Raw genomic sequence first — 26,551 nt, forward strand, 5'->3', positions numbered from 1 at the left:
TTTTTACCAAACCTTGTCCAGGAAGTGGGGTGCAAGGTTTTGGGAAGTATTTGGGGGGAAAGACGTTTCCAAACAGCTCTTCCCCAGTAACCAGTATTTGTTTGGTGGTGGTAGCGGCCAATCCAAGGACAAAGGGTGGAATATTTTGTACCTTGGGAAGTTTTGACCTAAACTGGTAAAGATAAGCTTAGGAAGTTTTCATGCAGGTCCCCACATCTGTACCCTAGCGTTCAGAGTGTGGGAGGAACCTTGACACCCCCAATGTTGTAATGGCAGATTCGGTGTCCCCTTCGGCCCCCACACCCCCACCTTATAAGGGTAGGAGGCCTCAGGTTACAGAGATTGCCCCCTCAGTGGGACTCTATCCTTTAATTACCAAGACTGTTGTCAGAGTAGCAGCCGTGTTAGTCTGTATTCGCAAAAAGAAAAGGAGTACTTGTGGCACCTTAGAGACTAACCAATTTATTTGAGCATAAGCTTTCGTGAGCTACAGCTCACTTCATAGGATGCATTCAGTGGAAAATACAGTGGGGAGATTTATATACACATAAACACCCATTTTTTAATGTTTTATCATGCACACTGTAAGGAGAGTGATCACTTAAGATGAGCTATTACCAGCAGGAGAGTGGGGGGGGGGAAGAAAACCTTTTATAGTGATAATCAAGGTGGGCCATTTCCAGCAGTTAACAAGAACATCTAAGGAACAGTGGGGGGGGGGGGGAGAGGAATAAACAAGGGGAAATAGTTTTACTTTGTATAATGACTCAACCACTCCCAGTCTCTATTCAAGCCTAAGTTAATTGTATCCAATTTGCAAATTAATTCCAATTCAGCAGTCTCTCGTTGGAGTCTGTTTCTGAAGTCTTTTTGTTGAAGAATAGCCTCTTTTAGGTCAGAAATCGAGTGACCAGAGAGATTGAAGTGTTCTCCAACTGGTTTATGAATGTTATAATTCTTGACATCTGATTTGTGTCCATTTATTCTTTTACGTAGAGACTGTCCAGTTTGCCCAATGTACATGGCAGAGGGGCATTGCTGGCACATGATGGCATAGATCACATTGGTAGATGTGCAGGTGAACCAGCCTCACCCATTTTTTCATGTTCTGTGTGTATATAAATCTCCTCACTGTATTTTCCACTGAATGCATCCGATGAAGTGAGCTGTAGCTCACGAAAGCTTATGCTCAAATAAATTGGTTAGTCTCTAAGGTGCCACAAGTCCTCCTTTTCTTTTTTCAAGACTGTTGTGGCTTGCCCAGGGGCAGACGGACGCCAGGCTACCACCGTGCAAGTTTACACCCATGTGCCCTTCAACCCAATAAACTTAGCAGCTTTTAAAACACAGGCTGGAAAATTCTCAATGAACCCAAGCCGCTTTATTTCAGCCTTTGAGGGGTGCCTCAGTAGTCACAAGCCGGATTGGGACAACTGTAATATCCTCCTAAAAACCTTGTTGTCTAAGGTGGAGCGGAATCAGGTTACAGCTAAGGCAAGGGAGGAGGCACGGCAGAGACATGAAAAAGGAAGCTAATAAAAGCTCCAGCCCTGGGTCTGCCGGATCTCTCTAAGCCATTTCAATTGTATATACATAAACAAAAAGGGATAGCCCTGGAAGTGCTAACCCAGTTGTTGGGGACCTGGAAACGTCCCGTGGCTTATTTTTCCAAACAACTGGATCAGGTTGCAAAGGGTTGGCCGGCATGTTTACGGGCGGTTGCAGCTACTGCCCTAGTACTAAAAAAAGCTAAAAAGCTAACATTAAAAAAGATTATGCAAATCTATACTCCCCATATGGTCCGAGCCCTGCTAAACACAAAGGGTGGGCTCTGGCTCACCCAGACTCGGATTGCTCGGTATCAGGCTAAGCTGTTAGAGAACCCCGAGGTCACCCTGCAGTCTTGCCCCTCCCTTAACCCAGCCACCCTCTTGCCAGAAACAGAGGAACAAGAACACAACTGTTTAAAAATCATAGATGCCCAATACTCCAGCCGCTGGGACCTAAAGGATCAGCCACTCCCAAATGCGAATTCTGAGTGGTAAACTAATAGTAGCAGCATTGTCATAAAAAGGCAAAGCAGGGCGGGTTATGCTGTTGTAACCCTCCATGATACCGTAGAGGCCGAGAGGTTGCCCACCGGGACCTCTGCCCAGCTGGCTGAGCTAGTAGCCCTGACCCGTGCACTCGAACTGTCAAAGGGGAAGTGGGTCAACATTTTCACCAATTCAAAGTATGCTTTTGGGGTACTGCATGCTCATGCTGGCCTGTAAAAGCAAAGGGGAATGCTAACGGCCCAAGGCTCCCCAGTCAAGTACGGGCCCCAAATTCTCCGGCTCCTAAAAGCCATACAACTCCCCTCGGAAGTAGCGGTGGTGCACTGTAAAGCCTGTCAAAGGAAAAATGAAGACGTGGCCAGGGGCAATGCCAGGGCGGACAGAAAAGCCAAGCATGCCGCCACCTTGACTCCACCGGAAGCTGAGGATGCCCACAGGCATACCCTCATCCCATCAGTGGGGGAGCTTCCAACCCCTCAGTACTCTAAAAAAAAAAAAAAAACTAGCTAACAAACTCAGTCTTCAACAAAAAAAAAAAAAAATGGCTTCATTCCCCGGAAGGGAAGATCCTCCTACCGAAGGGCTTGATCCGGCCAGTACTGCAGCAGCTACACCAAACCACTCACGCCGGCAGGAAGGCCCTTATCCAGCTAATAAAAAAATACTTCTTGACTTCTGGACTCCGACCCCTGGCTACCCAAATACAAGCTGACTGTTTAGTCTGCCAAAAGAATAACCCCCGGCCAGGACATCCAATAACACCAGCTACCCTGGAACCCACTCCAGGCCCTGAACTGGTGTAGCAAATAAATTTTACTGAGTTTCCCCGAACTCAAGGGTTCAAATATCTCCTCGTCTTGGTAAACCAATTTAGCGGATGGCGTGAAGCCTTCCCATGCCGTAATTGCACTGCCAAAACAGTGGCCCTCAAGTTCATTAAGAAAATTATTCCCCGCTTCAGACTCCCCCAATAAATAAAATCTAACAATGAGACGCACTTCACATCAAAAATCGTTCAAAACATCTCAAATGCCTTACAGATACCCTGGAAACTCCACACGGCCTAAAGACCGCAGGCCAGCGGTGTAGTAAAGCGTACCAATCAAACCCTTAAGCAACACCTCTCAAAAGTGCGCTAAAAAGCCCCCCTGCAATGGCCCAATGCTCTACCCCTTGTCCTGCTCCGCGTCCGCGCTCTCCCAAAGGGTAAACTAGGGCTTAGTCCCTTTAAAATTATGTTTAAAAGGGCACGGCCTATAAATGGGACACCGGTTCTAACAAAAAAATAAAAAATAAAGTGTGTTTTTTTTGTCTCAGTATATGTGCTCTCTGTCTGCTGTTCTCTCTTCTCTCCACAGGTATACCAAAGACTTCCAGCCTCTTCCATTGGATGCCCCTGTCCACTCCTTGCAGCCAGGTAACTCCGTGCTTGTTTGTACCTAAAAAAACAAGCCTCTCCAAAAAAGGTAAAAGGGACCCCACACCATCCTGCTGGTTTCCCACACGGCAGCAAAGGTCAAAAACCACAAAAACTGAATCCATCACTCTCGCCTGAACGCGGTGCCTACTGCTTCCCCAGCGGAACAGTGAACCATCCAGCCCATCACCACGTGTCACGGAGTCCCTGGGCGATGCTCTGGAACTGCTCCCCATGAAGCCAGTCAGGACTCTGGGGCAGTCGCCTTTCTGTGAGCAGCCTGTCTTCAGGACACACAGCTCACACAGCTTCCACCTTCCTGGGTCTGACCTCGGAGCATTCAGCATCCTCTGCCCCTCCGTGCGCTTCCCCCCAGCGAGTCCGCTCAGGCGGGGCTCCTGGGGAAGCCAGAGGGTCCTGCACCCCAACTTCGCAGTCAGATGTGACTCTCAACCAGCCAGTAAAACAGAGGGTTTATTAGACGACAGGAACATGGTCTAACACAGAGCTTGCAGGTGCAGAGAACGGGACCCCTCAGCTGGGTCCATTTTGGGGGGCAGTGAGCCAGACAACCACGTCTGCACTTCACTCCATGTCCCAGCCAGCCCCAAACTGAAAACCCCCTCCAGCCCCTCCTCCTCTGGGCTTTGTTCCTTTCCCGGGCCAGGTGGTCACCTGATTCCTTTGTTCTCCAACCCTTCAGCTCTCACCTTGCAGGGGGGAAGGGCCCAGGCCATTAGTTGCCAGGAAACAGGGTGTCGGCCATTCTCTGTGTCCAGACCCCTGCACACACCTGCCCTCTAGGGCTCTGCAATGATCATACACCCTTACCCCACCCCCTAGATACTTAAGAACCGCCTAGGGGAAACTGAGGCACCCCCCCACTATTCAGAGGAAACATTAAGAACAGTCCCACTTCGTCACATCTCTCCCCCCTTCGAGATCGAACTGAGCGGGGTCACTTTAGCCGGTGACCTGGGGAAGTTCGAAGCCGTTCCCATGGATGCCCCAGCATCTCTCCCATTCCTTGGTAGGAGTTACACCAGGCCCTTCCAGTTTCACGCCCTCCCTTAGGTCAGGGGTGGTCGATAGCACTCGCAGGCCGCATGTGGGAAGGTTTATGCAGCCCATGCCCTTTGGCCACCCCAAGAATGTCTCCCCATTGACCATCACCTTCTGCTCCCACTGGAGGTCCGGGTGGCCTGGCCCCAGGAAACTCCACACAGACATATAGGTTGGGGTCAGGAGTGGGAGCCTGTCCACATCCCCAACCATCTGGCTGACGGAGTCTATGGCCTTGGGACCCAGCAAGGGAGCTAGACACCGGGGCTTTTCCGCAGGGTCCCCTTGGTTGAAATCACCAGCCTGCTCAAAGGCAGTGAGGTGGGCATCCACACACCCCCCCTCCTTAACCAGGGGCAGCAATTTAGTCTCGAGGTTCCCTGCGGAACTGGCCCCCCGGGATCTATCCCCACTCACCCCTGGGAGGTCCCCTAGGCCTCTCCGCTCCCCCACCGCCAGTTCATGCTGCTGCTGCTTCTGCAGCTCTTTCTCGGGCTCTCGCTGTCTCCCAGGGTCCTCTTGCTCTCTCGGACTCAGCTCCAATCCCGTCCCTCTCCAATCCCCAGATGGGGAACCCGATCGTGAAGACCCCCGTCTGGTCGGGGACAGGAGTCTTGGCGATGCCTGGCTCCCGCTTCAGCTGCTCCCAGATCCTGCTATAGCCCCAGTTGGGGTCAGGAATCTGTTCCTTAGAGCGGTCATCCTCCTCCAGCTGCACGATTAACTCTGCTTTGGTGAACTTTCCAATGCTCAACCCTCTCTTTCTGCACAGAGTTACAATGTCCTTCTTAAGGAGACGGTGACAGGCCATCACTCCGCTCCTCCCAAGTTGTTGTGGACTCACAGGCCTGTGTGTTCTCAGCTCCCCACGGTTTCCAGGGAGAACCCCTAGTGTGCCAGCCCTTCTAGAGGTCACCACCTCTTTGCCAGGGTCGAGCTGCAGACTCCTCCGCCCCTTGGACTGCTCGCTGCAATCCCCAGGGGAACCCTGTTACTGCACAGTCCTTCTCGCTGGTCACACACTCCCAGGGGTTAACCGCCCCCCGAAACCGCTCCTCTCTGAGCCTTCAGCAGGCCTGGTCCTCGGCAATCCCCCTTCGTGTTACTGCTCCCCAGTCACTTACTGCAGGAAGCACCATCCACGGGGTGCAGTACATCCCACCGCTGCCACCAGTTGTCACGGAGTCCCTGGGCGATGCTCTGGAACTGCTCCCCATGAAGCCAGTCAGGACTCTGGGGCAGTCGCCTTTCTGTGAGCAGCCTGTCTTCAGGACACACAGCTCACACAGCTTCCACCTTCCTGGGTCTGACCTCGGAGCATTCAGCATCCTCTGCCCCTCCGTGCGCTTCCCCCCAGCGAGTCCGCTCAGGCGGGGCTCCTGGGGAAGCCAGAGGGTCCTGCACCCCAACTTCGCAGTCAGATGTGACTCTCAACCAGCCAGTAAAACAGAGGGTTTATTAGACGACAGGAACATGGTCTAACACAGAGCTTGCAGGTGCAGAGAACGGGACCCCTCAGCTGGGTCCATTTTGGGGGGCAGTGAGCCAGACAACCACGTCTGCACTTCACTCCATGTCCCAGCCAGCCCCAAACTGAAAACCCCCTCCAGCCCCTCCTCCTCTGGGCTTTGTTCCTTTCCCGGGCCAGGTGGTCACCTGATTCCTTTGTTCTCCAACCCTTCAGCTCTCACCTTGCAGGGGGGAAGGGCCCAGGCCATTAGTTGCCAGGAAACAGGGTGTCGGCCATTCTCTGTGTCCAGACCCCTGCACACACCTGCCCTCTAGGGCTCTGCAATGATCATACACCCTTACCCCACCCCCTAGATACTTAAGAACCGCCTAGGGGAAACTGAGGCACCCCCCCACTATTCAGAGGAAACATTAAGAACAGTCCCACTTCGTCACACCACGTCACCCTCCGACAATCTTAAACTCAAATTATTATTTAAAAAAACATAAGCACCGGGGTGGGGGGGCAGGACTACAAGGGCATAAGGTCCCTCATAGTAAATGTCATTTGCCTAGTAGTCCCCATATCTCTCTCTCTAAAAAAAAAAAAAAAAACCATTAATCTAAATATAAATACCTATAAAGGCCTCAAAATAGCCTTTGCCCGGAAATTTAATCTTTCCAACTGCTAAATATGTTCCCAGATCCCCTACCATGTGGCCAGCTTCCCATGAAGGGTGACCCCCCCCACAACTGGTCAAACCTCTATAACAAATAAATAAAAGCAAACGCCACTCAGTTGCAAACGCAGCCCACCTTAATAAAAAACTGTTCTAAAAAGGCCAAGTTTAGCAGCAACATTAATCCCTAAAAACCCTACTGAAATTCGACCCATAACCCCCTCCCATCCAGCTACGCTCCGTCCCCTTAAGTCTCCTTTATAAATGCCAGGAAGCCACTGCTAACCATACCTGGTTTGCTAAAAACAGCACCTGTCAATTTTATCTCTCCTCTAGTAACAATGTTACTATTCCCCTGTACAATAAAATGGCCTAAAACCAAAAAATAAAACAAATATATTATCCTCCCTTTCTGGCCTCTCAAATCAAAGCGGGTCTTAATGGCCAGGTGGCCAACATCCAGTCCTTTTATATCTGTAGTAACTCTGCCTATAAATGGCTATCCCACCACTGACATGAAAGCTGTTATGTGGGATACCTTATCCCTCCCCTTTGGGTCATGACCCAACTCCTGTCTGGCTGTCCCCGGCATCGGCGGTCTCTGTATGCCACCCCTGTACCCATTAGTGAAGGGGACAAATTCAGTATAATTCTTATCCTAGGCTACGGAATAGGTAAATTGGCCAACCGCTATCGTCAGCTTTCTGTATTTCTCACTAAGTTTGCCAATAATACCTTAGCCATAAAAAAAAGCCTTAATTCAGAGCTTTACCAATTCCGGTTGCTGTCCCTGCAAAACCGCCAGGCCTTAAATTACCTTCTATCTGCACAGGGCAAAGTGTGTGCCCTGATTAAAAATAAATGCTGTACGTATGTCCCAAAAAATGCACAAAATATTAACAAGCACATCCTGTCAGCCGAACAGGCCCTTAACCAATAAAAAGCCCCCAAAAAAGAGCCCACTCTTTTTGACTCACTCTAAAAATGGCTGCCCGACCTGGGGGAAGGCATTGTTCGTCTCCTGCTCACAAATGCTGTGCTGTGTATTATCATTCTCCTCGTACTTGCCTATTATAAAGCACTCATATATAAAATATCTGCCTCCCACTCCACAAAAACCCCATTATATGCTCTTGCTTAGGATTCTAACTCCTCAGCACTTAATCACTTATTGTCCTTAAAATATAAAAAAACTCAGTTGCAAGCTTGTTAAGTGTTCTCAGAAGAGGGAGTTGCTGGTGACACTGGGCACTACTCTAGGTAACTCGGAAAAATAAAAAGCCACGAGTGTCAGTGAAGCCCTCTTGCTCTAGGCCCAGGCAAACTGAAGCCCCTCTGCTGCTTGAACTTTCGGTGACCCTGCCCAACTCTGAGGAAGCTAGCATACAAACAGACAGGTCTGCACAGGGCTCGCTAGCCAAGGCCAGCTTCGGCCTGGGAAACGTATAGATAAGACAAAAATGTTTCGCAAAAACTAGTAACAAATAAACCCAAATAAGGCAAGGCTCGCGCAATGCTACTAAAAAAAACACAACTGGCTGCTTTAGCTAATTGGCTACAGTATTGTACAGAACAACAAATAATTAATTGCATAAGCTTATATAATAAAATAAACAAAAATATAAATGTATACCGTAATCTGCATTCAGAGCTGCAAAATTTAAAACAGCTCAGTCTCCCTGCGCCCTATTTAAAGCTTCAAATAAATCTCTCTGCTTCTCCACCCCGTTGTGTTCATTGGCGCGACGCACACCGGGCAACAAACCCAGCTGCTGCTTGCCTCGGGCACTCTGTGCCGGCAACAATAGGTATCAAGGCCAGAAGGGCCCATTCTGACCATCCCGTCTGACCTATTGCCTAGCCCAGGCCAGAGACCCGCCCCGGGGTCCCTTCAGGGGGGATCTTCTCCTCTTCTGCCAGCGACTCTGTAGCACTCAGTAACTGGTGGCTGAATGAGAGTGAATCTTTAGAAAGGCAGCAGCCACCCTCGATGTAAACGCTCCATGTGTCAGAGACTCCACCCTGTCCCTGGGGCAGCTGTTCCTCTGGGGAATGACCCTCACTGTTAAAAGGTTGCACCAGAAATGGCCCCACCCCATCGTGTCCGAGGGACTGGCACAGCGACAGAGGCTGCAGCTCCGGCTCCTGGGGGCAGCTCTAGGAGTCTCAGTAGAACAGACTCCCCTGCCCCCTGAGCTCTGTCTATCTGCCTTGGGCCCTGTACGGCACATCCCCGAAAGCCTGAGCTGGACCATTGCTCTGATCTGGGATGGCAATTCCTTCCTCCCTACAGTATCGAAGGGTCACGGAGCATCCGGCACCAGTCCAGGCCCTTGGAATCACGGTGACCCACATAGGGGGCCCACACTTACCCAGGCAGGCAGCAATCTCATTCCAGACGCTCCGGTTCCTCTGTCCGGTACATGTGATCATGGGATGCGAGGGCTCAAACCCCTCAGGGCAGCTCAGGGTCACTGGTTCCTCCCTGCTATAATACATCTTGTCTGGTTCGAACCGCAGAGCTGAGGCCCAGCTGGGTTTGGGGCACTTTTCTGTTGGGAGAACAATCAGGTTTGGTGTCAGTAGAAAAAGGCGAGATTCCAGTCCCCACATTAGACTGTCAGTCCCTGCCGCAAGGAGCTGTCTGTCTGTCCAGCGTTTGTACAGCACCTAGCGCCAGGGGGTCCTGGGCCATGGCTGGGGTTCCTAAGGACGACTGGTAATACAAATAAATAATCACAACAGGCCTTACCCATGAACCCACACATTGATACATGCCCTCACGTACAGGCGCCAACATCCCCACACACTGATACGCACCCTCACGTGCAGGCGCCGACTCCGTGGGCGCTCTGGGGCTGCTCAGCACCCACCGACATCCCCGTGGATCAGCCCCTCTCCCTCCCCCACAGCGCCTCCCGCCCGCTGCTATCCGCTGTTCAGCGGTGTGCAGGAGGCCCTGCGGGGGAGGGGAAGGAGCAGGCGCTGGAAGAGGCGGGGGAGGGGTGCAGCGGGGGCAGGAAGAGGCAGGGCAGAGGTGGGGGCATGGGGGAAGCGGTGGAGTGGGGGTGGGGACTAGGGCGGAGCAGGGGTTGAGCACCCCCCCAGGGAACTGAGGAAGTCGATGCCTATGCCCTGATGCACAGTGACACACCCTAACACCTCCTACATCCCACAGACACAGCAATACACACCGTTGCTAGCTAACACACGTCTCCCACACCATTACAGACACCTGATATATCAGGGTTGGCAACCTATGGCACGGGTGCCAAGGGCGGCATGCAAGCTGATGTTCAGTGGCACTCACTCTGCCTGGGTCCTGGCCACCGGTCTGGGGGGCTCTGCATTTAATTTAGTTTTAAATGAAGCTTCTTAAACATTTTTAAAACCTTATTTACTTTACATACAACAATAGTTGAGTTATACATTATAGACTTCTAGAGAGAGACCTTCTAAAAATGTTAACATGTCTGACTGGCACGTGAAACCTTAAATTAGAGTGAATACATGAAGGCACGGCACACCACCTCTGAAAGGTTGCCGACCCCTGTGATATGTCCTCAAACCCCTATACACACAAGAACACCCCCCGACACCCTATACACAACCCCATAGACACACCCCTGTAATACTTGGCCACACAACCCCCTACACACACACACACACACACAAATACACCCCACAGACATCCCCTCACACCCCTCCAACACAGGCCTATAACCTCACCACACTCCCCCCACGCAGGCTGCTTTGCCCCACACACTCGCTGTCACTGTCACTTCACACCCTTCAGAAGGTCTGAGCTGAACACTCAAGACATAAATACGCCCCCAGGAAGTCGCGGGGCCTCCTTGGAGGCTCCTGGTGTCACAGGGTTTGGATCCTGCAGCCCGTCTGTGCAGAACTCACCCACACAGCTCACATTGCTCGTGTCCCACTCCACGCGCCCAGCCGTCTCCGTACACTGCATCCAAGCCGGGCGCCCCTCGTACTGCTCCTGGCGACAGGTCACCAAAACCTTCTCGCCAACGACAAACTCTGTCTGTGCGGAGGCAGCAGAGACCGACGGGGGCCAGTTTCCTGCCGTCGTACAAACCCCTTGAGGGAAACAAATGTCTGAGTCTTGGCAAATCCTGTTCTCGTGAAAGGTGCAGCTGGCTGCCACTGGGTGATCCCGTGGCAGAGCTGAGCCAAAGGGAGCCCTGGAGAAACCAGCACAGCAAAGGGCTGGGGGAGAAGCGAGGAAGATGGACACGCTGGTGACAGGGAGTCTCTGGGCTGATCCTGCCCTTCATTATTGGCCTGCGGGCGGGGCCGGGGCGGTCTGACTGAGGCCCCCTGCAATTCCAGCAGGATTTAGGGTCCCCATACTAGAGGCTGAGAGGCCAAAATGAACCAGAGGGTTTATGGGGCGAGCTTCCACCTGGCTCCGGAGATACCAAAGTGTCACAGAGAGTCTGGCTGCTGGCCCGGCCCCTGTGACCGCAGTGACTCGGGGGGTCTCACACTTACCCTGGCAGGTGGGTGTCTCACTCCAGACAGACAGGCTCCCGTTTCTGACACATTCGATCACAAGTGGTGATGGCCGATACCCCTCAGAGCAGCTCAGTGTCACCGATTCACCCGGGCAGTAGAACTGCCCCTTGGGGGAAAACTGCAATCTGGAGTCCCAGCGTTTTGGTATTTCACATTTTGCTGCGTATCAAAGAAATAAGGGGAGACTCTTGAGGGTTATTGAATCATGCGGCTTTCCCCAGCCATCATGGGCCTGATCCTGAGCCACGCTGGGCACCCACACTACAGTAGGGGTTGCCGGGATCAGCTCCTCTGTGATCAGGTCTATCTACCCCGTTTCTCTCCACAGGATTCACATTGCTCAGGGCCTCAGTGGGGTGGAGCGAGTGAGGGTGAGTGCAGGCGAGTCAGCCCCACTGAGTCGTGGGGGGAGAACATATTTCCCTGGGTGTCAAGGCCATTCTGACCATCCCGTCTGACCTATTGCCTAGCCCAGGCCAGAAACCCGCCCTGGGGTCCCTGCAGGGGAGATCTTCTCCCCTTCTGCCAGCGACTCTGTAGCACTCAGTAACTGGTGGCTGAATGAGAGCGAATCTTTAGAAAGGCAGCAGCCACCCTCGATGTAAATGCTCCATGTGTCAGAGACTCCACCCTGTCCCTGGGGCAGCTGTTCCCCTGGGGAATGACTCTCACTGTTAAAAGGTTGCACCAGAAATGGCCCCACCCCATCGTGTCCGAGGGACTGGCACAGCGACAGAGGCTCCTGGGGGCGGGTCCAGGAGTCTCAGTAGAACAGACTCCCCTGCCCCCTGAGCTCTGTCTGTCTGCCTCGGGCCCTGTACGGCACATCCCCGAAAGCCTGAGCCCCTGCTGATGAAGGGATCTGACATCAACGGCACATTGTGGAGACCTGACTGGTGGAGTCTGAGCAGTTTCTGTGGGGCTAGAAGGCAGGAGCGGAGCGTGCCCCGTTAAAAATGCCCATCCAAACCCCCCTACACTAATCACCACCACTACCCAGCCCCCTCCTACAAACACAGGAATACACATCCCAGACACCCTCACCCTGACATCCCTACAGACACCCCGACACAGCACCTCCACACACACGGTATGTGCACTGCCAACCCAAACCCCGACACACACACACACACCCAGATGGACTGCTTTACACCTGCTGCCCGTACACTGGCTGTCACCGTCATTTAACACTTTTCAGAACATTCAGGACATAAATACCCCCCGTGACCACAGTGACTCGGGGGGGTCTCACACTTACCCTGGCAGGTGGGTGTCTCACTCCAGACAGGCAGGCTCCCATTTCTGACACATTGGATCACAGCTGGTGACGGCCAATACCCCTCAGAGCAGCTCAGTGTCACCGATTCACCCAGGGAGTAGAACTGCCCCTTGGGGGAAAACTGCAATCTGGAGTCCCAGGTTTTGAGTATTTTACATTTTCCTATGGGCATGGAATGAGAGCAGCGTATTGGGGGTCACTGGAACCAGGCAGACTCCACTGAGTATTATGGGCTGACCCTGAACCATGCTGGGCGCCCACAAGAGCAGGAGGTGGGGGGCTGCGAGGATCAGCCCCTCTCAGGATCAGGCCCCACGTGCTCAGGTACATTTACTCCGTTCACACGCTCAGGGCCGCCGTGGGCAGGGCGAGTGCAGACCAGTCAGCCCCACTGGGCCGTGGGGAGAACAGTGTTCCTGGTCTCTGCTGCTCCTGCACAGGGAGCAGGGCCAGGAGCCGGCATCAGACCCACGCGCTTGCCCCCCCCGGGGACACCATGGGGGGGGAAGCTGTTCATTGCAGCAGGACTCTCCCCACGGCCTCTCAGCAGCCTGGCTGGAGCCTCCCCTGGCCAGACGGCGCCTGGCCAGCCCCAGGGCCGGCTCCCCGCACTCACTGAGACACTTGTGTGCACCCAGTTCCCACTCGAAGAGCCCCGACGCCGTCTCTCTGCACGTCACGTTGAACGAGTTCTGCTGGAACTGCTGACGACAGGTCACCCGACCCTCGGCCCCGACGCCGAACTCCGTCTGTGCAGGGTCAAAATCCACCTGCCTCACCCAATCATTGCACATCCCTGGGAAAGGAACAGGAGAGCGGCCATGGGGGCGTCTCCCCTACGGTCTGACAGCCCCTGGCCCTGGGGAGCTGGCCCCAGGATCGCACAGGTGCGGGGGCCGGCCCTGCACGAAGGGGCCTGTGACCACGGGGAAGGCTCGGGGAGCGAGTCTGGGGCAGGGAGGGGACCACGTGTCCGGGAGGCCCGGGCCTGGCCGCTCTCAGAAGCAGTGCTGGAAGAAGCACCCTGAGAAATGCTGAGATCCGTTCCCAGGCCTCAGGGCTTCGCTCCTCGCAGAGCTGCCCAGCAGTGCCCAGCGGAGACTCCTGCCAGGCTGCGGCCACAGCCGCCAGCAGCCGCCTCAGGGCCTGGTGGGGAGCCGTGTGCACCGGGGGGGGAAGCCTGTGTTTGTGGGGAGGGCCCACGGTGACAGCCCTGTGAGGGGTTTCTCAGCAGGCTGAGGGAGTGGGGTCCCCCTTTCTCTGCCCATTGTCACGCTTCCCAGATCTCCCACCCCCAGGTCTCCCAGCCCCGGCATCACGTCACTGATCTCCAGGGGCTGGTTATCATCGGCCCGGTTTCCCTGGCCATTTCCTGCCCGCAACTGGCGGCAGCCCCATGCCCGGGTTGGCTGGGGAGGTTTGGCCCCATGCCCGGGGGGTGGGCACGGGGGGTGTACCAGGCTCCTCACACTCACTGAGACACTGGACTCCGCTGATATCCCAGACTGCCCCGCGGTCCTTCAGCTCTGTGCATTTTGCAGGGAACGGCCCGGATTCAGGCTTCTCGGTGCATGTCACCTCCACCGTGCCATTGACCGGAAACGCCGTCGGCTCGGCGGGAAACGTCACCTTCGTGGTCCAGGCTCCCTCCCTCCTGCACGTGTCTGTGACGGGGGGAACGAGAGGCTGAGGCCTGGCTGGAGATGGAGCCTGGTCACCCCCTTAGCGCCGCTGTGGCCTGCCCAGAGCCCGAGGAAACACCCCAGGAAGGGCCCAAGCGGCAGCACCTGCTCCCAGTGCCCCCAGAGGTGCAGTCACACTAAGCCAGGGGGCAGGGCTTTCTCTCCTACCACCACAGCACACACTGAGCAAACCGCGGGGGGGGAGGGGCAGTGGCAGGAGGGTGTGGGGGGTCCCAGAGCTCAGGAAAATTAGCAGCAACAAGAGATCCTAAAACTTCACATGAAAAAATAATGTCGTGGAGTCCAAGGCAAGTCTGCCATGTTAGCAGATCCCCTGCCTCCGCCCCTGCCTCTTTCTGACCCTCACCTCTGCTCCGCTGAGCACGGGAACAGCGTCAATGGGGGGGAACCACGAGGGGACATAGGCACTGCAATGCTGAGCGTCACCGCACTTAACTTTTGGGCGCTTAGAAAATCACAGGAGCACCCTGGGATCCACAGAGCAGAGTTAGGCACCTGGGCTCCCTGTACAGGGACTGGGCAGAGACAGGCGCCCGTGATCCACAAAGCCAGCACGAGTGGTGGTGAGCCACGAAAGCCAGCCAATGGGCGATGCCAAGGACCGGGTGGGGGTGCTAAGCCCTGCCCCCTCTCCGAGCTGGGTGTCTCAGGCCTGGTCTAGGTCCCGTGAGCTGCCAGCTGCGGGCACAGTGACTGCACGCGTGCGGGCAGGTGTAACAAGCATGGACGCCAATCATGCACACACCTATTTTCATGCACTGCTATGCACGGGCTGCTCCGAAACGTGGTCGTGTAACTTCATGGAATTTTTGAAATGGCGCCTCCATTTCTACTGGCCTCATCTTCCTTCTTCTCCAGCCCGCTCTCTCTGCCAGCCCCCGAGCAATGTGCGACTGCCTTCGCCAATGAAGCTAGCTGGACTTGGGCTGTCCTTGCCTCTGCTAGTGGCGCCCGGAGTGCGGTGTCCTGTTTTCTCTGATATTTGAAGGGGGCTTTGCGGGTGATATTTCTGCACTAGGACCTTGTGGAGGTCTGCCAGCAGGAGCTAGTAAAGTGACGGGTGCTATTCAAAAAAGGCAGAGAGAACCTCTTCCGACCCCACTGCTATGATAATGCAGGTGTGTTCGGATCTCAGCCCTCGGCTTTCTCATTTCTCTGAGCCGTGTGGTTTATTGGGGTGTTCTAACAGCGTGTTGGACAGGTGTTCTGTAGGTCTGTGCAGAGCTGGTGGGACACTGAAGAGACCCAACAGGGGACTGAACAGAGAGGGGCCTAGAGGGAATTCTCTGGACCCAGCCAGCTGCCAGCCTAAGGGGCAGGAGCCTGCTGACAGCTATTGCAGCTAAGGTGCCCCAGACACAGGTAAACTATGTGGTGGAGCTGTCGAACCGGGCGCACCACCGCCGGGTGTACCATGTGAATATGATGAAGCCATATTATGCCAGGAAACAGGGTGTCGGCCATTCTCTGTGTCCAGACTCCTGCACACACCTGCCCTCTAGGGCTCTGCAATGATCATACACCCTTACCCCACCCCCTAGATACTTAAGAACTGCCTAGGGGAAACTGAGGCACCCCCACACTATTCAGAGGAAACATTAAGAACAGTCCCACTTCGTCACAGATGGGAACTGCAGTGCTTGACCTTGAGGTGTAGGCGATTGGCAACCTTTCCTTTGGGCCAGCCCTAGCCAAGGCCTCTTTGCTTTAGCTGGGTGTCCGAGGGGTCACCGGAACCCAGCAGGGTGAGCTCCCAGGGGGCCCAGCAGCTGAAGCACCTTCAGCTCTTGCCTCCACGCTGTGGGGTGCTTGGTGCTGCTGGGCACCGGAAGAGAGCTGGTGTAGCACAGCACAGAGCAGCCAGGCGAACCACCCGACCTTCACCCCCAGGTGCCCATGGGTGTTGCTATGGTTCCGATAGGCACTGAGGGCAGAGGCTATGGAAATCTCTTGCTTCCCTTGCTGCAGGGCTGGGAGGTCTCAGACTTCGTCTCTCTTTGGGTAGGTCTACACTGGAGTAATTTTCAGCTTGAGCAGACGTACCTGCACTAGGTAGGATGGCATACTGGGCTAAAAACAGGAGTGTAGTCACGGTGGCACAACCAGTGGGACAGCTGAGCCACCCCAAGTGGTCTCCCACCTGCCTGAGACCTGGGGCATGTACCCAGGCGGCTAGCTCCTCCTGCTGCTGCTACTTTGCTACTTTTAGCCTGCCAGCTTGATCAGATCTAGCACAGGTATGTCTGCTTGAGCTGAAAATTACACCTCAGCCCCAGTGTAGCCGGCCTCAGAGTCTCAGTGGCATCCCTGAACAGAGCCAGGCGGCCCACCCTTCATTCATTGTTAAAGCTGGGGAAATGGAAACGCCATTTTTGGCCCTCTCACTTGCCTTTGGACCCGAGATTCCATGTCTATTATTATTATTATTTGTATTGCTGCAGCACCTAGCACCCTTCGTCACGGACCAGGAGCCCGTCGCATGAGGCCCTGTACAAACACTGAACACAAAGATGGTCCCTGCCCAAGGAGCTTCCAGTCCAAGTTGTACGACAAGTGACAGTGGATGGATGGATGGATACAATGATGACAGGTCTAGAAAACATGACCTGTGAGGGAAGATTGAAAAAATTGGGTTTGTTTAGTCTGGAGAAGAGACAACTGAGAGGGGACATGATAACAGTTTTCAAGTACATAAAAGGTTGTTACAAGGAGGAGGGAGAAAAATTGTTCTTCTTAACCTCTGAAGACAGGACTTAAATTGGGTTTAAATTGCAGCAAGGGCAGTTTAGGTTGGACATTAGGAAAAACTTCCTAACTGTCAGGGTGGTTAAGCACTGGAATAAATTGCCTAGGAAGGTTGTGGAATCTCCGTCATTGGAGATTTTTAAGAGCAGGTTGGACAAACACCTGTCAGGGACAGTCTAGAATACTTAGTCCTTCCTCAAGTGCAGGGGACTGGACTAAAGACCTCTCGAGGTCCCTTCCAGTTCTATGATTCTATGATTCAAAGACTGCATTTGTCAAGGTCCGAGAGAAGGATGTTGCAATATTGAGATGATGAGACCCCTGAGGAGAGGTGTAGCTGGGTGGAAGGCCTATCGTAGAGATGCTATTCAGAAAGAATTGGCAAGTTTTCTCCCTGGGCCTAGATCCTCACATCCAGGCTGAGTCAATGATGACGTCCCGGTTATAGGCCTGCGTGACAGGCAGGATGTGGTGTTGACCCCAGTGATAGAGAAGAGAGGGAGCAGGGAGGGCAGATTAGGAGCTGGGGTTTAGCCATGCTGAGGTCAGGCTGCTGGCTCGACCGCCACGAGGAGATGTCAGAGAGACAGGTTGAGGTTCTAGGTTGGAGAGAAGGAGACAGGTCTGGAGCACAGAGGCAGATCTGTGAGTTGTCAGCATAGAGATGGTAGCTGAATATGTGTTTGCAGAGGAGATTACTCAATGTAAACGGCCGGGAAATGTGCACACAGGGTCTAAGTTAGTCAGACTGTAACTGGCAGAGTCATCTCAGTGTCAGCCATCTGGAATTCACCAGTCAGGCAAGAGGAGATGGACTCCCCTTGGTCTGCAACTGTCGGTGTAGCTGGAGCAGGAACTGTGCTCAGTCAGAACAGGGAAAGTCACAACAAGGCATTCAGCAGGGCTGGGCACAGCAGTGACTAACAGAAGCTAGGGGAGGGAGAAAACTGCCCCCAGCTCTCTTTCGGTTACCCTTGCACCATAGCAGAAATCCCTACCATCCTCAGCAGCACATGCCAAGCCCCCCACAACCAGCTGTGGGAAAGAGGTTGTCAGACCCAAGGGCTTTTCAGCACTGAAAACAGGTTTTAGATATGATGAAACAGGCAGATTTTATAATATGGAAGTAGGGGAGGTAAATTGAAAATGCTGACTGCTACATTCCTAGCCAGGGATTATTGTAAAATGTATTTTACATTTGCCTGATGCAATCAGAGATCGTTATATTTTCCCTTATTTAATTTTATTATTATTATTCTGTAGCACACTCAGCTGGGCTAAGAACTTGACAGAAAACGTATGGAGCTTTGGGCCCTGTCCCCAAGAACATAGAGTCTAAATGATGGGCTTAGTCAGGCTCTAACCTAGCCTAAGACCAGGAGGCAAGGAAGGGTAACAGAAATCGGATGTCCTTGCTATTCATCTTAGGTGCCTGAGAGTCTTGGGCCCTGTCCTCACTAGGAAAAGAGGCGCGTTCTTACCTGGTGTTAGCTGACACGTGGTAACTGACATGAGGGAAAATGCTAGTGAAAACCAGGTAATTTGTAGCTTTAACCTAAGGGATCAGGTCGCGATAAACTCTGCTTCCCCCCCCTTTACCCTTCTGGCACAGCACGCTCCCCATCACTGAAGTGCAATGCCCTGTACTTCCCTCCCCTGGGGCACGTGCACACACCCGGGCAGTGTGAACAGAGAAGGGCCTCTGCAGTTCACAAATGCATCATGCACAGAGACCACATCCTGTCCCTGCAGCTGCTCTTCATTCTCCAGCAGCCTCACCCTCGGAGCAAAACACCTCCCCGCACTTGGCACAGGCAGCACATGGCACCCCCAGCACTGTGCAGATGTCACGCTGGGCTGCACCTTGTGCTTTTCAGGGAGAGCAGAGCTCCTCTGGCCCCAGCTACGCTGCCCCAGAGCCTCACCCCAGGGGGCACAGTGACCTGAATGGCTGTCCAAGAATCAATATCGATAACAACCAGGACTGGGATGAAAGACCCGTGGGACCCATGCCCCCCACTCCCACCCCCAAAGCCAGGGGAGGGTCCCCCCTAGGGATCCTAGGCACAGTTTGCTTCAAGAAAGACTAAGGCAGCAGCCACACTCAGGAAGTGCCCCTGGATTAAGAAACGGCATCTTCCATGGCTGACCCTGGCCAGCGCCTGCTTCACCAGTGCTGAAAAGGGTCTGGCCCCAGACTGCCCAACACCCATTACAGAAAGGCTGTGAGAGCCTCATTCCACGATCACGCTGCCAGAGGTCCTGCCCAGTGCCCTCTGAAGCCATGTCCCACATGGGACCCATCATGGTTGGGTGGGCGGGGACGGCACTTGTCTGCCCGCCCACTGCCCTACATGGGTCCAGCCCTCTTGCCAACGTCAGTCTGGCCTGGGGGAAAACCCTCTCTGCCTGCCCCAGCTGCCTGCCCCACTGCATACCTCACAACTGTCCCGACTTTTGCTGGACTGTCCTGCTTTGGCCCCCAAACCCCCTGGCTTGGTTGAAGAAGAACATTTCCCACATTAACCTTGCTACCTTAAAGGCAAATCAATTACCATGGGTGAACAAAAATACCGTTACAACTGAGTGTGCACACGTAGCCACAAAACTGTATTTCATTTGTTATGCAGAGTAACAACTCCGTATGTCTCTCTCGGGTGATTACTCTCACTGTCTGTTTAAATGACTCTCACCCTCCTTGTTATTAAAAACCCCACACCCAGCTTGAACATCATGTCCAGCAGTAGTTGTGTGAGTTGTAACTCAAGAAGTAGTTCAGAAGGGGCAATCAGCCACAAGACCCGAGCGTTAAATGAGGAACGGTAGGCATAGGCCTATCGTAGTGGCCGTGCGGTCTCCAACAACTAAAAATTCAAGTTGCCTATAGTTGAGAAATTGAAAGATTACGAAGAAAAGCAAAGACTCGACGGCAGCCATGGTGGATGACGACACCCAGGCTCCACCAAAAAAACCCATGAAAAGTCTTTATCAGTTTAAAGACTCGTGGCAGGTGCAAGACCGTTTCCTACAAAAATCAAGGCGAGGGCTCACACTGATTTTTGTGAGCTGGTCGTCCTGGCGGACACAAGGGTCTTTCACGCTAAATTGCTACAGAGAAACGTGCAAGCTGTGTCACGGCTGCCACAGTCAAAATCATCAGCAGCTTTTTTCCCACCCGCTGGGTCAACCATGCGTGATGGTGTAACCGAAGCTGAAGTTTCAGAGGATTTCTTCGGGAGTGCAACATCCCTTGTGCTAGCAGTGATCATGTTAGACCTTTAGTCAAGAAATGTTCCCAGTCTCCAAAATTGCCAAGAGCTATGAGCATGCTTCCCCCAAAACAACTCATGTTACACAAGGGGAAATCGCACCTAATCACCTGAAAATGTACAGTGTGGGACTGAAGGCCATGAACGTCGGTTTGGCACTGGATGCTGGTTCGGACAAGTCTGAGAAACATTTTCCATTCTTGGTTACATATACACACCCAGAAATTGGCTGTACAGTGACAGAGTTTTTAGCTATGGTTTCTTAGAATCACAGAATATTAGGGTTGGAAGAGACCTCAGGAGGTATCTAGTCCAATCCCCTGCTCAAAGCAGGACCAACATCAACTAAATCATCCCAGCCAGGGCTTTGTCAAGCTGGGCCTTAAAAACCTCTAAGGATGGAGATTCCACCACCTCCGTGGGAAACCCATTCCAATGCTTCACTACCCTCCTAGTGAAATAGTGTTTCCTAATATCCAACCTAGACCTCCCCCACTGCAACTTGAGACCATTACTCCTTGTTCTGTCATCTGCCACCACGGAGAACAGCCGAGCTCCATCCTCTTTGGAACCCCCCTTCAGGTAGTTGAAGGCTGCTATCAAATCCCCCCTCACTCTTCTCTTCTGCAGACTAAATAACGCCAGTTCCCTCAGCCTCTCCTCGTAAGTCATGTGTTCCAGTCCCCTAATCATTTTTGTTGCCCTCCGCTGGACTCTTTCCAATTTGTCCACATCCCTTCTGTAGTGGGGGCCCCAAAACTGGACGTAATACCCCAGGTGTGGCCTCACCAGTCCTGAATAGAGGGGAATAATCATTTCCCTCAATCTGCTGGCAATGTTCCTACTAATACAGCCCAATATCTATTGGCCTTCTTGGCAACAAGGGCACACTGCTGATTCATATCCAGCTTCTCCTCCATGGTAATCCCCAGGTCCTTTTCTGCAGAACTGCTGCTTAGCCATTCGGGTCCCTAGTCTGTAGCGGTGCATGGGATTCTTCCGTCCTAAGTGCAGGACTCTGCCCTTGTCCTTGTTGAACCTCATCAGATTTCTTTTGGCCCAATCCTTTATTGCACACTGAATAAATCTCAGGAATTGTTTGATGGAACCAGCGTGCTACCAAAACACAATGCTGACTGGATTAAATGTGCTACATTTCAGCGGATAATGCTGCAAATCATGCAGGGTAAGCACAACAGTATATTGCCTCAAATTTAAGCCAAGCAAACAAAGAACGAGGGAGTGTGTATGCAGAGGGGTGCCTCTGCCACCCTGTGCACCTAATGGCCAAGCATGCCTCAACATCACTGCAGATGCGTGGCGAGCATACGATACTGACATTTACTACCACTTTCAGAGCAGTGTCAAAAGAGTGACATCCCTGAATGGACACAGGGCATTTTGCAGTACTAGTGTGAAGAAAATTGAAGCATATGAAAATGCGCGGGCTGCCTTTGGAGGGATCTGCTGAATGCACCTTGGCTACTCGGGATGGGCTCTACTCCTACTTTGTCAGTGGTTTTGACGAGGAAGAGCAAAGAGCTGCTGCTAGACCATTGGAACTAAGGTGTATTTAGTGGTTTTGCATGCAGTGCTACCCACGTTTAACAAGTTAAACGCACTCCAAACTGAAGCACCAGTGAGTCACCTTTTGAACTCAGCAATGATGACGCTACACAAAGTTATTATTTTGAGATTTGTGTGGTCCTCTGTGCTAGCTGCAAGTGAAAATGTTATGGAACTAAACGTCAAAGACTCTTCTGTGCGGTTAGGGGCACCTGAACTATTTGTAGGCTTTGAGATATGTAACTGTGCAAGAAAGGAAAACATGATGAATCATAGAATCATAGAATATAAGGGTTGGAAGGGACCCCAGAAGGTCATCTAGTCCAACCCCCTGCTCGAAGCAGGACCAATTCCCAGTTAAATCATCCCAGCCAGGGCTTTGTCAAGCCTGACCTTAAAAACCTCTAAGGAAGGAGATTCTACCACCTCCCTAGGTAACGCATTCCAGTGTTTCACCACCCTCTTAGTGAAAAAGTTTTTCCTAATATCCAATCTAAACCTCCCCCACTGCAGCTTGAGACCATTACTCCTCGTTCTGTCATCTGCTACCATTGAGAACAGTCTAGAGCCATCCTCTTTGGAACCCCCTTTCAGATAGTTGAAAGCAGATAGCCATCCTCTTTGGAACCCCCTTTCAGATAGTTGAAAGCAGCTATCAAATCCCCCCTCATTCTTCTCTTCTGCAGGCTAAACAATCCCAGCTCCCTCAGCCTCTCCTCATAACTCATGTGTTCCAGACCCCTAATCATTTTTGTTGCCCTTCGCTGGACTCTCTCCAATTTATCCACATCCTTCTTGAAGTGTGGGGCCCAAAACTGGACACAGTACTCCAGATGAGGCCTCACCAATGTCGAATAGAGGGGAACGATCACGTCCCTCGATCTGCTCGCTATGCCCCTACTTATACATCCCAAAATGCCATTGGCCTTCTTGGCAACAAGGGCACACTGCTGACTCATATCCAGCTTCTCGTCCACTGTCACCCCTAGGTCTTTTTCCGCAGAACTGCTGCCTAGCCATTCGGTCCCTAGTCTCTAGCTGTGCATTGGGTTCTTCCGTCCTAAGTGCAGGACCCTGCACTTATCCTTATTGAACCTCATCAGATTTCTTTTGGCCCAATCCTCCAATTTGTCTAGGTCCTTCTGTATCCTATCCCTCCCCTCCAGCGTATCTACCACTCCTCCCAGTTTAGTATCATCCGCAAATTTGCTGAGAGTGCAATCCACACCATCCTCCAGATCATTTATGAAGATATTGAACAAAACCGGCCCCAGGACTGACCCTTGGGGCACTCCACTTGATACCGGCTGCCAACTAGACATGGAGCCATTGATAACTACCCATTGAGCCCGACAATCTAGCCAGCTTTCTACCCACCTTATAGTGCATTCTTCCAGCCCATACTTCCTTAACTTGCTGACAAGAATACTGTGGGAGACCGTGTCAAAAGCTTTGCTAAAGTCAAGAAACAATACATCCACTGCTTTCCCTTCATCCACAGAACCAGTAATCTCATCATAAAAGGCGATTAGATTAGTCAGGCATGACCTTCCCTTGGTGAATCCATGCTGGCTGTTCCTGATCACTTTCCTCTCATGCAAGTGCTTCAGGATTGATTCTTTGAGGACCTGCTCCATGATTTTTCCATGATGAACACAAAGCCATGTAAAAACATTCTTGGCTGAAGCTGTGGAGTTTGCGTTCTTTTTTCTTCTTCTTCTTCTTTTTTCTTTTTTTGCAAAAAGCACTGGATTATACTGTCAAGGCGTCCCCAGGCGATGCTCTGGAACTACTCCATATGAAACCAGACAGCACTCTGGGGGAGCCTCCTCTCTGTGAGGAGACTGTCCCCAGGGCAAAAAGCTTACACAGCTTCAACCTTCCTGGGTCTGACCTCGGAGCATTCAGCATCCCCTTCCACACCATGCATTTCCCACAGCAAGTCCAGCCAGGCAGGGCTCCTGGGGAAGCCAGAGGGCCCTGCACCCCAGCTCCACAGTCAGACGTGACTCTCAGCCAGACAATAAAACAGAAGGTTTAATAGACAACAGGAACATTGTCTAAAACAGAGCTTGTAGTTACAGAGAACAGGACCCCTCAATCAGGCCCATCTTGGGGGGCAGGGAGGCCAGAAGTCCATCTGGCCTCCCTCCATTTCCCCAGCCAGCTCCAAACTGAAAACTCAAAACTGAAAACTCTCCAGCCCCTCCTCTCGCCTTTGTCTCTTTCCTGGGCCAGGAGGTCACCTGATCTCTTTGTTCTCCAACACCTTCAGTCGGCACCTTTGCAGGGGAGGGGCCCAGGCCATCAGTTGCCAGGAGACAGGGTGTTGGCCATTCTCTGTGTAGATGCCATCACACTGGCCCTCTGGGGCTCTGCAGCAATCACACACCCTTATCCCACCACCTAGATACTTAAGAAATGCATAGGGGAAACTGAGGCACCCACACAGTATTTAGAGAAAGCATAAAGAACATTCCCACTTTGTCACATCCATGAAAAAGTCAATGCGTCTAGAAGACCCTGTACGTAAGAGCCTGATTTTGTTAACCCAACCAGTTGTTTATCAGTATCTTTCTGTGATATGGAGCTGACGATTAATTCCCTGGACCTGATGTGATCAGCATGCAACAAATGGATCCTCTGCTTTCCAAATTTAGGGATTATCAATCTGTGAGGCACTTCCTGAATATGACAGCCCTATGAGAACTGATGGGTTTTGGCATACAAGATCTCAAATGAACAACCCAGTAAAGGGACAGGCAAGATTCTCTGTGCTTTGAAAACTTGTAACATTCAAACGTTTAATCTCCCACAGCAACGCTTTATGTTAAAGACTATTCAGCATAGTTCAGAAAACAATAATCAGCATGAGAAGTTCTTTGGGGGCGGGAGGGGAGAAAACACAACTCCCCCAGCAACCTGTGCCCAATGTGTATGACGAGGCAACAGTGGGACACACTACATGCTACGCTGGCAGCAAAACTCAATATCTTTTCCCGTATGAAGTGTCACCGGTGGCAGCCTTCACCTGAACTGTGCAAAAAGGCAAAGTCTGCCACGTATACCAGTTTGTTCAGACAAAAGGAAACACTCTGCAGAGTAACGGACGAAGGCACTTTTATGTACATAAGACTTACTTTTGTTATCTCCAAAACCAGCGGTAAAAATGAAAAAAATCCGATTGCTCACAGTCTTTTCAAAAGTTGTCTGTCAGTCATGAGGACAGATAAAGAAACATTTACCTGTCTTAGTTTCTTCCATTATTTTGAACATGTCATTGTTACAGGCGTTACACCAAACCTTCCCCAGGAATGTCATCATTGTATGGATTTGATTGCACTGCATCCCCCTTTGGCCACCTGAAATGTTGGGAGGTACGCCACTGCCCCGCCTCCTGAGGAAGAGCAGCCAATCAGGGCTGCTGCAGGAGGCAGGCAGAACTGCCCCCACTTCCCCACAGGAGGCAGCACTGTTCTCATAGGAAGGGTGGGAGGAGCAGAAAGAGCCCAGCAGCTCGGGATGACTCCACTACCCCCTCTGCCCCATGAGCAATAGGGACAGCTCCTCTGTTCCTCCCCTCCCCACTGTCACAACTGGGTCTTGGGCAGTCTGACCCAATGGTCAGAGCAAGAGCCAGGTGTGACGTTATTGACATAATCTGGGACCGTATAGATCATCGTTGCAACCAAGGTCCTGTAGTGGCACCAAATCTTGTATAAAGGGGGTCAAATAAGGTGTCTAAGACAAGGTTACGGTTTGCTGCTTATGATTATGCTGTCTGTATGTGTGTATAATTTTTGTAGTTAAAGTTATGAATACTGGCTCTATACTGTCTGCATTTCAAACTTATGCTATGCTTCTGGGTGACACCCCAGACAAGTTGGTGTCAGCTCTGCCTAGCCTGCTGGATGGCCCATTAAGGACCTATACAACTGACCCACTGAGAGAAGGCAGATACGCCTCGTGACTCAGTAAAGTATGCAGGGACTTGCCCATGTGACTCCAAACTCCATTTTGCTGTAATGTTCCACAGTAAGAACAAAGAGGAGTTCTTACACCTGGAAAAGACTATAAAAGGCTGATACCTCATCTCCATCTTGTCTTCAATCCTGCTTCTTACCTCTGGAGGGACTTTGCTACACTGAAGCTTTGAACCAAGGACTGAAAGACCCATCCCAGCTGTGGATGTTCTCCAGAGACTTGATTTGAACCTGCAGCTTATTCCATCCCTGCTACAAGCCTGAACCAAGAACTTTGCCATCACTGTATGTCATTGATTCTATTTAACCAATTCTAGCTCTCATCTATATGTTTTTCCTTTTATGAATAAACCTTTAGATTTTAGATTCTAAAGGATTGGCGACAGCGTGATTTGTGGGTAAGATCTGATTTGTATATTGACCTGAGTCTGGGGCTTGGTCCTTTGGAATTGAGAGAACCTTTTCTCTTTTGCTGGGGTATTGGTTTTCATAACCATTTGTCCCCATAACTAGTGGCACTGGTGGAGATCCTGGGAAACTGGAGTGTCTAAGGGAATTGCTTGTGTGACGTGTGGTTAGCCAGTGGGGTAAAACCAAAGTCCTCTCTGTCTGTCTGGTTTGGTTTGCCTTGGTGTGCATATGTAAGGGGACTGTTGCCCCCTTACTAACATTCAGTGGGGTGTTTTGGTTGGCTAGCTCCCAGTACTAAAAGGGGAAGGGTCTATGGGAAATCAGGACCCTGAGACTGATAGTCCCCAGGAACAATGGGGAGAGACCAATGCTCCAGGTCAGCCTGAATGAC

The 26,551-nt window shown here is 52.1% G+C and overlaps 1 protein-coding gene across 5 annotated transcripts in view; it reads right to left on the reverse strand.

Annotated features, from left to right (window-relative positions):
• LOC125636687 (receptor-type tyrosine-protein phosphatase kappa) overlaps positions 1-26,551 on the reverse strand; it is a 91,294-nt gene that overhangs the window by 57,802 nt on the left and 6,941 nt on the right. For 4 of the 5 annotated variants that reach the window (XM_075128314.1, XM_075128313.1, XM_075128312.1 and 1 more), the window contains exons 2-7: positions 13,959-14,147; positions 13,100-13,279; positions 12,463-12,645; positions 11,181-11,363; positions 10,578-10,766; positions 9,038-9,217 (exon numbers count right to left, since the gene is read on the reverse strand). The exons of the other annotated variant lie outside the window; for it this stretch is intronic. In XM_075128314.1, coding sequence (XP_074984415.1) covers positions 9,038-9,217; positions 10,578-10,766; positions 11,181-11,363; positions 12,463-12,645; positions 13,100-13,279; positions 13,959-14,147 — 1,104 coding nt within the window. The remainder of the gene's footprint in view (positions 1-9,037; positions 9,218-10,577; positions 10,767-11,180; positions 11,364-12,462; positions 12,646-13,099; positions 13,280-13,958; positions 14,148-26,551) is intronic. 5 annotated transcript variants of the gene reach the window in all.

Source organism: Caretta caretta, chromosome 5 (assembly GCF_965140235.1).
Source record: "Caretta caretta isolate rCarCar2 chromosome 5, rCarCar1.hap1, whole genome shotgun sequence".
NCBI lineage: Eukaryota > Metazoa > Chordata > Testudines > Cheloniidae > Caretta > Caretta caretta.